The following is a 15,080-nucleotide window of genomic DNA, read 5'->3' on the forward strand; positions in this document are numbered from 1 at the left end:
TTTTTATACAATCCATGTATTTTACTGTAATAATTAAAGTCACGTTTCTAATAAAGAATATGCTTGAAGAATGTGCTTGACTATCAATCTGGTCCACAGCGTTTTTTGGGGGCGTCTTTGTTTGTTTTGGATTTGAGTCCGGGGAAGAGAGCGCTCATCCACTTCACATACTGCTGTCTGACCTGAACAAGAATAAGGAGGAAAAAAATATTTATCTTTAACTTCTAAATCTTAGAAACTGCTGCTGACACAGAACTAGATGAGGTGTTGGACAATACATGAACACGTGTCAAATCTATGTCAGATGTGATTTAATAGTTCACAGAAAAATTAGAGACACATTACAGTGCTGGATAAACAAATGTGAGAGTTTCTGTTAATCCCAGAAGAAGAATGTGGTAGATGTTTCACCTCATTATTGAGGAGACAGTAGATCAGGAAGATGAAGGTTCCTTGCTGTGAGTTCAGAATCAGGAAGAAAATCTCTATCATCATATTGTCTTCAGTGAAGAAACCCAGAATCCAGGGACAACCAAGAACCACAAACTGAGCCAGTGTTTTAAAAACCATAATCCTGAAGAGAGAGAAAGAAAAATAATGTCTGTCTTTAAATAGTTGTATAAGAACTTTACATTACTTAAACAACAGGGCTGATCATTGCACTCCGTATCTCATGATAATGACAAACATCTTTAAAGTTGAATTAAACTTTGACAAGTTCGCACAACCATCTGTGTACCTGAAATAAAAAACAACCCAAGGCAACGCTGAAGAATCAAGTTAAAATTATTGAAGCAAACAACCGTTTGGACGGTAAAAACTGACGTTTTTAATAGCAAGAGAAAGCATTTATTTATACTAATAATGAATATTTTAGGGTGGGGCGTACACAGAGAGCACAGTCAGACAGCTGCATGTATCACAGTGTAATTGTTAAATGTCACACAATCATATTTGCAGCAAAGTTTGATAAAGGTGCTTGTATATAACTAGGGAGCCTGTTATGAAAAAAACCTCTTATGACATCAGAATGATGCTCTTATAAAATCGAAATGTTTGTTACTTGGTTTGTTTCATCCGTGAAACTTCAGCGTTCAGTTTTCTGAGAGTTGAGTTAAGACTGTGGATGATTCTGATGAAGAGAATCGTGTTTATCTGCAAAAGTAAAATATTGTAAAGATAACTTTCTTTTCCACACTAAAAAAATTATTCTTGAGTGTTAGTAAATATAACCCATGCAAATCAGTTACATTTTACTCACATATATAAGGTAACAAAGTAATCTACATGCAAACTTACTGAATCTACTCAATAAAATTGAGGCAACGATTTCCACTCTATGTTTTTAATTAACCTAAATTGTATAAAGCACTTTTAGTTGCTTTGGATAAAAGCATCTTGCAAATGTGTAAATGCAGGAGTCAAGAGCTCAACTAAACTTAACACTGATCAGAAAAATGGTGACATCAAATGAATCTTTTGTTCATCGTCACAAAGGGGTTTTGTAGACGTTTGTTATTTGATCAATAAAAGCAATTGATGTGATCTCCATTTTAGGTCAATTCAAGCTTCTCTGAATAAGTCATATTTAGTGTTTTATTATTAAATATTTATCATTCATAATAAGCAGATGAACTTTTATGGTTATATAAACTAATATTACTCTATTTTTATAAGTAACATATATTGAGAAATATTTGGTAGACTTTATCTAATTTATTTCAGTGTGTCATGACTCATATCTGATAAATTTAGGTTCTCTTTACTTAAAAAAATAGAACAAAATCAATTCAAACTAATTAAGTGGAAATCTTTGCCTCAATTTTATTGAGTAGATTCCATAAGTTTGCATGTAGTTTACCTTGTTACCATATATATGTTAGTAAAATGTACATGATTTGCATAAGTAATATATACTAACCCTCAAGAATATTTTTTTTCAATGCAGTGGTTAAAATTATTTCCAATTGTCTGAAAGTAACGCACCACAAGAATAACGCAAACGGGTCCCAGAAAACTCCAGATGAAGTAGTTCTCCTTTTTAATCCAGCATCTGGTTTACAGAAGAAAAACACGAACATTTATATTAAATACACTATTTCAGGTGAACACACACATCATTTATTCATTTTAATTATTTTCTTTAATCAGAACAATGGATGATCCTCTTCAAACGTACTTCTCACTGCCGTAGCCTTCAGGATACAATCCCACAGACACGCCCACTATAACCAGAGCAATCACATATCCAATCACAATCAAGAATCTGCTGCTAAGCACCGCCCTCTGTTTGGAGCTGATCTGTGATAGGTTCTTCACACAGACGTAGAGCAGCACAGCTTCAATGAACATCCACACAAAGCAGGAGAGAAAGAGAAAGTGCAGAAATCCTGACAGCACATTACACAACCTCTGAAGAGAAAGAGAGACAATATTAAATCATTCAATTAAAAGTATTTATAATATAAATATGATCTGATGTAATAATTGTCACCTGGTCAGCTTTGATGAGTTTGAGGAAGCGTTGTGTGAGTAAGAACAGAAGATGAGCCGACAGCAGACTGATGCAGAGGTTGATTCGAGCCACATTGTTCACTCCAGGTTTCCATCGACAGAAAGCAAAAGTCAACAGAGCCAAACTATTAAACACCAGACCCACCGAGACAGCCACTAAATTCAACATTTCCATCAGATGTTCATCCTGAGAAAAAATGTCACAGTTTGTGTCAAATCTATTTCTGTCATATTTCAGATTGTATTTGAGTTATAGCAATGCTTGAGAGGGTCTCACTGTAGCGTAAAGGTTCTTTTAATTCGTCTCATCTGTGTCTCTTACCGATGATGATAATGATGATGATGAACTGCCGCCGGTTTGCAAGATGAGAGCGAATGTTGACAGATGAACACATGAACACACAGTGTAGCTGCTGTTTTTGTGTAAAACAGAACAACCATCTACAATCCACTCAGTGATGTTCCAGTACACACAGAAAAGTGTACCGCTGTCTTGTAACTACAGTGAAGAATGAACAAAAGTACATGCTTATCAGACACGTCTTAGAAAAACTGCGATGAGATGAAAGAAATGGACAATGCACCGACTCGAAACTCTTACAAAATCTCATCACACTTTCTTCTGTTTCTGGATTCACTGAACTGCTGGAAACTGAGCTTTGAAGTTTAAGAGTAACTCACATTGATGTGTTTGAAGGTGAAGTTGACTGGTTCGGTGAAATTGACTGCTTCAGTGAGCTTGTTTGCTGTGCTGTTATAAAGAGTAGCTGAGATGACAGTGGACATCATGGTTTTATTCATGGAATTTGACGAGTTGAAGAATTCTGGTTTCAGTATTTTGTCCATCGAGGTGAAGCTCAGAAAAGTCACAGCGGCTGAATCTGCATCAGAGAATGACAAAATGTGCACAATCAGTTTCACAATAAAAGTCATAAAGCCTCTTTTGGCCCTGGGGGGCACAAGATAGATCCAGAGATTTTTTTGCATTTTATGAAACACAGATATTTATCATGAATTGTATGCAACCAAACATCAAAAAAGAAGCCCACCAACAAAAATAATTAATCTTACAATATTGTATAACTGAATATGTGTTTGATTTTATCAAAATGTTAAGTCTTTATTTGGGGGGATAGCAGAGTGATGTATCCTACACAAAGGGGGCCCATTCAATGAAAACGTCTTAGAACCACTGTTCTATTGGAGAACTATGTCTTTGATTACGGGATTATAAAGCAACATTCATTCACAAACAAATACTGTCTTCCTGCACATTTCTGTAGGCAATAAAAAAATGTCGAAACAAAAGTCTGTTTAAAGTTGAAATTGTGGCTTTTCAATCAGTGTACGTGAGTTAATCATATGAACTTTACATACTTGAAGGGATTTTCCTTGAAATATTGTAAATATCAATATCCATGCTAGCATTTTCTGTTTTGATGGAAGGGATCATTCCTAAAGATGCGTCTTTCCCGACCGTAAGAACTCTGACTTCTACAGGAGAGAGAACAGAACAGAGCAGATATAACCTACAGGAATAACTTCCAGTTACACTGCTGAAGGTTCACAGATGCAATACTTAACAAATTCAACAAATCAAGTGGTGACAATGCTTTAAGAAACGCAATAAAACATGTGGGTTGTTTCAAATGGCATCGTTACAATATGACAGGTACAAGAAAACCAGCAGCAAAGTAGAGCTGTTGCACGATTAATTGCGATTAATCGCATCCAGAATCCAAGTTTGTCTATACATAATACATGTCTGTGCACTGTGAATATTAATTTTGTATTTATAAACACATACGTGTATGTATTAAGGAAATATGTATGAAATAATAAATGTACGTTTTTCATTTATATATATTTTAAAATCCATATATATATAAATATAAAAATTCATTCATATTTTTCTAAAATATAGTACTCAGATGTATACTATGTAAACACATTACTTTATTCTGGATGTAATTAATCGTGAAACAGGCATTTGTTTTATATTTTTGTTAAATATATACATGTATGTGTATAAATACATAATAATGTTTCTAAATGAATATGCCGGACTTCATGTAGTCTCAAACACTTTGTGAGATGAAACGAAGAAAAAACACAAGACAAACCTGTATTGTTGAGACTGACGTTCTTGTAAGTGGTCTCGTTTGTTGACACCACCAGTACAGACACCATTTCATCATAGACGTTCAATAAAGTGTCTCCATATGCCGCCAGATCTTTGTGGCTTATATTGCTGGACATGCCTGAAACCCTTATCTGGACCTGATCGAGCACCTTCAGATAGTCCGTCGCTATCTAACGAAATACCAAAGAGACATATAGGATCGGTATAACACGCAAAAGAAGCTGAAAAAGTGTTCAAGGCCAGGTACTTACTTCGGGAGGTATCTGAGTCGTCATGTTTGAGATCAGGCCAACGATTTCCATCACGCTGGTTATGGGGACCTGATCAAGGAGAGAAAGAAACGCATTCGTGACAAAACAAATAAAAGGAGTCTGAAGCGTTTTTGAAATGGTAAAGTAGAAACTCCATCACACTTACGCTCTGGATGTCTTGAGTCTTTAGATCTGGAAGGAAAACGCAGTACTTTTCATCAGCATGTCATGTGCAATACAACATCGTCTCTTTTAGTGTGTACTTGACAGAAAACAGGAGCGTACGCACCGTTCAGGCAGTAACAGGACTGATTCTTGGCTTCACATGTGCAGAGATCCGGGGCACTGTAGCCCGTCTCGTTATAGGAACCCAACGTACAGGAGCAGCCCACGCTCCGCTGGTCACAGGACTCTACAGAGCAGTACATAAGATTGGATCTATTGCAGTTGAAGTAGATGGAGACATTTGTGCAGGAGTTGTTCTTCACAGGACATTGCCAGGTGCTTGCTTGAAGTGATCTCTGGATCAGTAGATTACTCGAGATGAGGAGCATCAGGACTACGGACGAAGTTAAAAACGAAAAGATTTAACATATGGTGACATTTCTGGAGCATCATTGACTACCATACTAGGGGAAATTACAATGGTAGACAATGGTGCCCCAGAACTTTCAGCTTTTCTTAAATTCCTCAAATGATCTGTTTTTGTGTGAAACAGAGCAAAAAATAAACAATTATTTTTTCTACTTTGGTAGCCCCAGAAATGTCAGTGGCCAACATTCTTCCAAATATCTTCAATTGTGTTCAGCGAGTGAAAGACATGTATACAGATTTGGAACAGCTCGAAGGTGAGTAAATGATGACAGCATTTTCCTTTTTGGGTGAACTGTCCCTTTTATTCATCTTTGCCACTGACCCAATACTGATATATTGCTCGTTTCAGTTCAAAGTCAAAGTTTATTAACACACCGACTTTAACTTCATCTAGATCCATCTATCGTCTTTTCTTTAATGTAGTGACACAGAACAGTGATGTTGAGGAGAAGCCAGGATGACGGAAGTCATTTGAAAGTCATATAGTAAAGTCAAAACTCAAAGTAGCTGTTTATGCACCAGTCAAATACGAAGAAACAAGAAAAGAAGTTAACTAGTTTGCATGGATTTGAGTGCTAACAATCCTCTTGGACCTTTGAACAGACGTAATGGTATGTTGCTTTCATTATGTATTCAGTATTCAAATTTAAAGTTTCAACTCTCATGAGTACAGGGAAGTTTATATTGGAAACCCTCAACATTCCCCATCGTGTCTTTTCAAACGTGTACGACTTTCTTTCTTCAGCAGAACACATAGAGGAGATATTTAGAAGAATGTTGGTATGCAAATTACTTTGACCTCCATTGAATGAACATAAAACCATCGAGACAAAATATCTTCTTTAGGGATCCACAGATGAAAGTTTAAATACAGGTTTTCAACCAAATGGTGAATAAAAGATGCTTTTCACTTGGATGATTTGATCCAGCAATCCAGTCTAACAGTGGCTACATGAAGGCAAGCTAAACAGTTTCATTCAAATCACCTTGCGACAGTCGGACACAATGCTTTACATATAGTCAAAATAGTGACAGAGCATTCTCTTAATTTTCCGGTTCACGGATCGGCAATTTAAATCACTACATAGCTGCAAAATTGAGTTTTTTAAAGGTGTTCAGTCATTACAAGCATTGCAAATGATCACAAACAGTGCAAATAATCCATCTGAGAAGACTAATTTTAAATTAGTGTTAATACTACACATGAAATAATTTCATAAACAATGCAGCATCTTTTTATAAATTTGCCTTAAAGGGATACTTATCCCAAGAATGAAAATGTTGTCATCATTTACTCACCTTCGACTTGTTCCAAATCTAATATAAATGTATTTGTTCTGATGAACGCAGAGAAAGATATTTGGAAGAATGCTTATTACAGATTTTAAACAAGTCAAAGGTGAGTAAATGATGACAGAATTTTCATTCTTGGGTGAAGTATCCCTTTAAGAGTCACAATGGTTCAAATACTCTCTCTCTGCATTCCTTCACTTTTTGACCATTCATTAGCCAAAAAATGAAATAAAATAACATTAAAGATGAGTTTGACCAATAGTATTTATTTTTTACACATCTCAATAAATACTGATTTTCTACAAACAGTGTAGGATAAAAGTCTGATATTAACTACTGAATTGCGGGCCAAGAAATTTATACATCTGATCCCGCATTATATTTTTAATCAAACTGTGACCACAAGCCCACATTTTTCAGCTTAGACTCTTTATTGGTGCCCGTTCTGTTCAATCTGGTGATGTGTTATATGAGGTATACAAACTTTTAAAAAATGAACTAAAAATGTTTAATCTCCTTTTGTACGTTTGAATGGTTTGAAAGTCATAAGCAGAAGTGCATAAATAAATATTAAATATGTTTAATAACATAAAAAGTGTATTCTGTATTACATATCTAATAATCATTATTTGTATTCATTCTATTATGACCAACGTTACATTACCTTTTGCGAATGTTTATTTTCATATATTGTGTACATTGTGCAGCAATACTTACGAGTTAAAGAAAAGATGATATTCATTACGACCGGCAAGAGTTGATTATCCTCAAAAGAAAGTCGAATACCTTGTGTCAACAACCGACTCACAAACCGAATGTGTAAACACTCTTTACAGAAGCTGATAAATATTTGCATCAGACCTCACATACAAGGAACAGACCTCGCAACATATAAATACAAATTGAACACGTGGCCTTATCCTGTTAGCTATCATTTACATAGACATTCTGATCATTTCATGCTCAAGCCAAAGGTTTGTGACACATTGCCAGGACATTTTTTTTATAAATATAAAGCATTAACTAAAAAGCTGTCAAAATAACATCCTAGGATGAGCATTGTGAGAACAGTTAAACATGTTCACCGTCACCATAAAATGATGTGTCACATCGTCACTGTTTTGATTTTATGTCTGATAAGGACCAAACTCTTGTGGCCAGTTGTGTTCGCAGGAAGATCACTTCCTGTATTACAGTCTGATGCAAATGTTTAATGGATAATACAGTTGTTGGGTTCCAAGGTTGATCTCTGTCATGTTGGTTTTTGTTCGGTGTGTCAGTGTTCGAACACGTGGAGTTCGTGTCTTGTTACCACGTGTTCGCTGTCTGAGTGTGATTGTTGTCACCTGCCGCCCTCATTACATCATTTTCCTCACTACCCACAGCTGGTTCCTATCTCACTTACCCCTTTATAAACACCATCACTTCTCATTGTCCCTCGTGCTATCGTTGACTCAGGTCACAGTGCCATCTCGAATTCTCTCCTAGTCTTGTGGAAAACTCTTGTTTGCTTTCTGCAATCTGTGTGTAGTCTTGTGTCCTGTTTGACTGTCTATTGTATTGTCCTGGGATTCCGTTTGTCTTCCTAGACCTCAAAAACTCACCATCCTCGACCAGTCCAGAGAGGAAGAGCTACCTACCTCGATCCTGAGTTCACCCCGGATCTCTCATCATGGTGTAGTCCAGACCCCGGGATTACCCTTCACATCACTCTGCTGGATCCCGATATTCTGTGGCCAGACCTCTGAACTAGTGGGTTCCCCTGGAGGATCTTCACGTCTACATTGCAGACAGGTTCCTCACACCTTCGACGTGGTTGACGCTGCCGTACACTGGGGCTTACCCCAGTTGGCCTTGCAGTCGACCAACTCTACGGAGCCTTGTCTGTTGCCCTGATTATTATATTTTCCTGTCTGGACTTTGTTCAAGCTCTAATAAATTTTCTATCACCGCTATTGATTCCTCAATCTCTGACCAACCCTGACAGAACGATAGCACCAAGATGGAATCAGCGGGTTCGGAGTCTCTCCGGGTTGCTGTGTCCCAACAGGGAGTTCTACTAGGACAACAAGACACCCGGATCAAATCCACAGTACAAGAGGTACAGGCTATTAATGCTCAGATTTCCCAGTTAGCTACCTGTCTCCAGGCTGTGCAGGTGGAGACAGCGCAACTCCAAGCAGCCTCCGGTCATAGCCTCGAGCCGCAAATCAACAAACCTCCCGTCTATCAAGGGGACCCTAACTCCTGTCGGGCCTTTTTGTCACAATGTGCCCTAGTGTTCAATCTCCAACCTCGCCGCTACGCTTCGGAGGTTTCCAAGGTGAGCTTCGTCCTCACTTTACTGGCCGGTCAAGCACGAGAATGGGGAATGTCTGTATGGGATGCCCAGTCCCCGTGCTGTCTGTCTTTTGAGGAATTCCGTAAGGAGATGGAGAGATTGTTCGACCGTTCGGTTCGTGGCGACGAAGCAGCCACCAAACTCTCTCGCCTCAAACAGGATCGCGCTTGCATTACGGACTATGCCATCCAGTTCAAAACGCTCAGCGCTGCCTGCACATGGAACGCCTCTGCCCTAAGAGCTCGGTTCCTAGAAGGTCTCAACGACAACATCGCGGATGAGCTGGCAGTGATGGATGTCCCAGAGAATCTGGAGGACCTCATCTCCCTGACCTTGCGGATTGAAAGTCGCTTGGATTCCCGTAGGAAGTGGCGATTGATGGCTAGTCCATGGCGCCGCACAGAACCGGCTGTTCCCTCCACCTTTACTAATATGGATTCCAATTCCCCTGACACCGAACCCATGCAATTGGGGAGACTCCGTCTCACGGCTACGGAGAAACAGCAACGGCTGTCTCTAGGTCTCTGCCTCTACTGCGGGAAATCGGGACACTTTGCCACCAGGTGCCCGGTAAAAGCCAACGCCCACCAGTAGACCGGGGGGTACTGGTGGGTAGAATTCTCTGTCCTCCCATAGGATCATCACACACCCGGTTGACATTCAAGCTGGAGTTCCAGGGGGTCACGCATTCTGGTTTGGCCTTACTTGATTCAGGAGCCGAAGGGAACTTCATTGACGCCGCCACGGCTCAGAGGTGGCAGATTCCATCGGTTCCCCTCTCTACTCCGGTGTCTGGCTGGTCGCTCGGTGGTGCTCATCTCCTTACCGTCACACATTGCACCCCTAGCGTAAGTCTTTTTATTTCTGGGAATCATCGTGAGAACATCGTGCTGTACATACTCGAGTCCCCCAATAATATTATTGTCCTCGGGCATCCTTGGTTGTTACAGCACAGTCCTCACATTGATTGGGTTAATAACACAATCCTCTCCTGGTGTCCCTCTTGTCATGTATCTTGTCTTGGTCCTGCCTTGTCCCCTGTGTCTGTTTCTTGTTCCCCTCAGGCCGAATCCATTAACCTGGCCCTGGTCCCGTAGGAGTACCATGACCTCGGGACGGTCTTCAGCAAGTCTCGGGCGACCTCTCTTCCACCTCATCGCCCCTACGACTGCGCCATTGACCTCCTGCCCGGCACTTCTCCTCCTAGGGGATGTATATTTTCCCTGTCTGGCCCTGAGAGGGGGGCCATGGACCAGTACATTCGTGATTCTCTGCAGTCTGGACTCATTCGTCACTCCTCCTCACCTGCTGGCGCAGGTTTCTTCTTTGTTGAAAAGAAGGATGGCTCCCTGCGGCCCTGCATTGATTACAGAGGTTTGAATGACATCACAGTAAAGAACAGGTACCCCTTACCACTCATGTCTTCTGCCTTTGAGTTATTGCAGGGAGCCAAGGTCTTTACCAAACTAGACCTACGTAACGCTTACCATTTGGTTCGCATCCGTGAGGGAGATGAGTGGAAGACGGCCTTTAATACACCCACGGGACATTACGAGTATTTGGTGCTTCCTTTCGGACTCACCAATGCTCCTGCCGTCTTCCAGGGCCTGGTCAATAACGTTTTGGGTGACATGATCAATCAGTTTGTCTTTGTGTACCTGGACGATATTTTGATTTTTTTTTCCCCCTCTCTCCAGGAACACACCCGACACGTTAGACGGGTTCTTCAGCGTCTATTAGAGAATCGGCTGTTCGTCAAAGCAGAGAAGTGCGAGTTCCATGCCGAGTCTGTGACGTTCCTTGGACATATTATATCCACTAATGGTATCCAAGCCGATTCCACCAAGATTGAGGCAGTCGCCACGTGGCCGATACCCGACTCCCGTAAGGATCTGCAGCGGTTCCTGGGCTTCGCCAACTTTTATCGGTGCTTCATCAGGAATTTTGGTCAGGTCGCTGCACCCCTTACAGCGTTAACTTCCACTAAACAATCATTCAGGTGGAATCAGAGGGCTCAGGCTGCCTTTGATTAATTAAAGTCCCGGTTTATCTCTGCTCCTGTCTTATCTATTCCAGATCCTGAACGCCAGTTTATTGTTGAGGTCGATGCTTCAGACGTCGGAGTAGGCGCTATACTGTCTCAGCGGTCGGCGCACGATGGGAAGGTTCATCCTTGTGCCTATTTCTCCCATCGCCTTAGTCCAGCGGAACGTAATTACGACATCGGTAACAGAGAGTTGTTGGCGGTCAAGCTAGCATTGGACGAGTGGCGTCATTGGTTGAAGGGAGCAGCGCAGCCCTTCCTGGTCTGGACGGATCATAAGAATCTGGAGTATATCCGTTCAGCCAGGAGGCTGAGTTCTCGCCAGGCCCGCTGGTCACTTTTCTTTGGCTGTTTCAATTTCACCCTTTCGTTCCGGCCCGGGTCTAAGAACATAAAACCCGATGCCCTCTCCCGTCTGTTCGAGGCCCCAACCGAGAAGCCTTCGGCCGATGCCATTCTCCCCTCTGGGGTGGTGGTCGGAGCTGTTGTTTGGGGAGTCGAACAGCGGGTAAAGGAGGCCGGCCTAGGGGTGCAATTGCCAGGAGGATGTCCGGTGGGTCGGTTGTTCGTTCCGGAGGCGCTGCGTTCTGAAGTCCTTCAGTGGGGCCACTCGTCCAAGTTGGTCTGCCATCCAGGTATTCGGAGAACGAAGGCTTCCATTCGCAAACGTTTTTGGTGGCCGTCATGGATCACTGATGTCAGACAGTTCGTGTTGGCCTGTCCGACTTGCACCCAGTCCAAGTCCAGTAATTGCCCTGCTGCTGGTCTGCTCCAACCACTTCCCATTCCCTCCCGCCCATGGTCACACATCGCTGTAGACTTTGTCACCGGGCTCCCGCCATCTGGCGGCAACACCGTGGTCCTCACGGTGGTGGATCGTTTCTCCAAGTCGGTTCATTTTATTCCCATTCCCAAGCTCCCCTCTGCCCGGGAGACTGCACAACTGCTCATTGATCACGTCTTCCGGCTTCATGGCTTGCCAGTTGATGTGGTCTCTGATAGGGGTCCGCAGTTCACCTCTCGGTTCTGGAAGGAATTTTGCAGACAGATCGGGTCATCGGCGAGTCTGTCCTCTGGCTTCCACCCTCAGACCAATGGGCAATGCGAACGGGCCAACCAGGATCTCGGAAGAATGCTGCGCTGTCTGACATCCGCCAATCCGTCTACCTGGAGCCAACAACTCTCCTGGGCAGAGTATGCCCATAACTCCCTTCCATCGGCTGCTTCAGGTTTGTCCCCATTTGAATGCTCCATTGGTTATAACCCTCCTCTTTTCCCTGCACAGGAACCCGAAGCTGCGGTACCGTCGGCTCTGGCCTTCGTTCAACGTTGCAGTCGAACATGGCGGAGGGCCAGAGAGGCCTTGACCCGAACCTCTAGACGTACCAAGGCAGCAGCTGACCGCCACCGGTCCTCTCCTCCTACCTATGTGTGTGGTCAACAGGTTTGGCTAGCCACCAAGGACCTACCCCTCCGGGCGCCATCCCGCAAGCTGGCACCTAGGTTCATTGGGCCTTTCCGTATCACCAAGGTGGTTAATCCGGTGGCTGTCAAGCTTAAACTTCCCCCCTCGCTTGGTCGGGTTCACCCGGTTTTTCATGTCTCCCGAGTTAAACCTGTGCTTCGCTCTTCCCTTAACCCTGCTAGCAGCCGACCCACCCCTCCACCACCACGTCTGGTGGACGGGGAGCCTTCGTACACTGTCAGAAGACTCCTGGACGTCAGACGACGGGGTAGGGGGTTTCAATATCTTGTGGACTGGGAGGGCTATGGCGCAGAGGAGAGGAGTTGGGTTCCGTCCCGGGACATCTTGGACCGCTCGTTGATCGTGGATCTCCATCGGAGCCGAGGTGAGCCTCCTCCTAGAACGCCTGGGGGCGCTGGTGGGGGGAGGGGTACTGTTGGGTTCCAAGGTTGATCTCTGTCATGTTGGTTTTTGTTCGGTGTGTCAGTGTTCGAACACGTGGAGTTCGTGTCTTGTTACCACGTGTTCGCTGTCTGAGTGTGATTGTTGTCACCTGCCGCCCTCATTACATCATTTTCCTCACTACCCACAGCTGGTTCCTATCTTCCTACCCCTTTATAAACACCATCACTTCTCATTGTCCCTCGTGCTATCGTTGACTCAGGTCACATTGCCATCTCGAATTCTCTCCTAGTCTTGTGGAAAACTCTTGTTTGCTTTCTGCAATCTGTGTGTAGTCTTGTGTCCTGTTTGACTGTCTATTGTATTGTCCTGGGATTCCGTTTGTCTTCCTAGACCTCAAAAACTCACCATCCTCGACCAGTCCAGAGAGGAAGAGCTACCTACCTCGATCCTGAGTTCACCCCGGATCTCTCATCCTGGTGTAGTCCAGACCCCGGGATTACCCTTCACATCACTCTGCTGGATCCCGATATTCTGTGGCCAGACCTCTGAACTAGTGGGTTCCCCTGGAGGATCTTCACGTCTACATTGCAGACAGGTTCCTCACACCTTCGACGTGGTTGACGCTGCCGTACACTGGGGCTTACCCCAGTTGGCCTTGCAGTCGACCAACTCTACGGAGCCTTGTCTGTTGCCCTGATTATTATATTTTCCTGTCTGGACTTTGTTCAAGCTCTAATAAATTTTCTATCACCGCTATTGATTCCTCAATCTCTGACCAACCCTGACAACAGTTCTTTCATCATTTATTCACCCCCATGTAATTCAAAAGCTGTATAACTTTCTTTCTTTGGCATAACATGAAAAGAAGTGATGCAAGTGATGTCAACTTCTGAATTAAAATAAGCTGAGGTCCTTTTTATATCTTTCTGCATGCAAGTTTGAGCTCACGTCATGCAGACAAAGGTAGAAGATCAACATGATTCTTTTTTATTTTTAAGCTGAAATCTGCAACTTTTTATCAAAAATAAACATCAATTTGATTAAAGTACATAAAAACAGATACACAAATGGTTCAAATGACACATTTTTGTAAAGCAGCCTGCAATTTTATGTTTCCAACCGATATGGTGATAGAGAGGTAAAAGTTATGGATCGTAGACTAAACATTTTCAACATCTTTGTTATTTTTGGATTCTTACATTTATTTTGGATCTCAAATGTAACATTTGGTTGATTGCTCACATAACCTCGCTGTACTTTTCGGTCACTCAAAGTCCTCCAGCCAATCGGATTCAAGACCCTCTGCTCCACCCTCTTACTTCCAGTTAGAGTCTGATTTTGCCAACCTTTAAAACCACAACACTGCCACGACAGAAACTCATATGCAAACAACCATTTACTGTGTAAACATGAATGTGGTAGAAAGAACAATAATTGGAAGTAATGCATATAAATAGACTGTGTTTTGTGTACTATTTGCATGATCACAAAATTACACTGCATGGATTAATCATGCTTGCGTGTGTTACGTATATAAACACGGTACAACTGTTTGTTAACCTTAAATGTGTGTCAAATGTGCTTCTGATATGATGCACCAAAAATACTGATGTTCTCTTTTTAGGAACCAAATGCAAATGATATCCGCACAAAATCCAAGTCCCACAATCCATTCTGTGCAGTTATGTGGCCATTCTCTCATTTCTTCCCTCTTTCATTTCTAAAGTTATTTTGTAATTTCACAACTGCGTTTTTTTCTAAATACGTCCGATTCGTGCTCTTCTGTGCTCTGCAGACATACTGACCACGTCAGAAATGTACAGAGAATACATCACTGATCTGAGTTCAGTCTCGTCTCGGTCCCAAATCATTCTAAACATCTACAAGAAGAAGCACAAGCACTGACCTCAGACACGTGTGAAAACCGTTGTGTCCACACACACAAAAAAAGGGGAAGCAAGTACTCTCTATGGGGTTTCTGACTGTAGAAAAAAACTCAAAACTTAGGCAAGCAGTTTATCGTCGATTTC

The 15,080-nt window shown here is 42.3% G+C and overlaps 1 protein-coding gene across 1 annotated transcript; it reads right to left on the reverse strand.

The window, feature by feature from the left end:
* Positions 1-46: 46 nt before the first annotated feature.
* LOC130438914 (adhesion G protein-coupled receptor E3-like) lies at positions 47-7,642 on the reverse strand. The gene is made up of 14 exons (XM_056771214.1): positions 7,513-7,642; positions 5,198-5,467; positions 5,075-5,100; positions 4,909-4,977; positions 4,638-4,827; positions 3,892-4,008; positions 3,196-3,395; positions 2,837-3,013; positions 2,495-2,701; positions 2,180-2,412; positions 1,987-2,053; positions 1,064-1,155; positions 412-574; positions 47-182 (listed from the first exon to the last, which is right to left on the reverse strand). Exons 1-14 carry the CDS (start codon positions 7,535-7,537, stop codon positions 84-86), a joined length of 1,935 nt encoding a protein of 644 aa, XP_056627192.1. The 5' UTR covers positions 7,538-7,642; the 3' UTR covers positions 47-83.
* Between the last annotated feature and the right edge of the window lie 7,438 nt (positions 7,643-15,080).

This window comes from Triplophysa dalaica, chromosome 2 (assembly GCF_015846415.1).
Source record: "Triplophysa dalaica isolate WHDGS20190420 chromosome 2, ASM1584641v1, whole genome shotgun sequence".
In the NCBI taxonomy this organism is placed as follows: domain Eukaryota; kingdom Metazoa; phylum Chordata; class Actinopteri; order Cypriniformes; family Nemacheilidae; genus Triplophysa; species Triplophysa dalaica.

Bases quoted from the DNA above. Each gene is read 5' to 3' on its own strand.
- LOC130438914 (XM_056771214.1), bottom strand. From the start codon at position 7,537: ATGAATATCATCTTTTCTTTAACTC. The intron at 2,702-2,836 runs GTAAGAGACACA...ATTTTTTCTCAG, and splicing joins CATCATCATTATCATCATCG to GATGAACATCTGATGGAAAT. The intron at 183-411 runs GTGAAACATCTA...ATTCTTGTTCAG, and splicing joins ACTGTCTCCTCAATAATGAG to GTCAGACAGCAGTATGTGAA.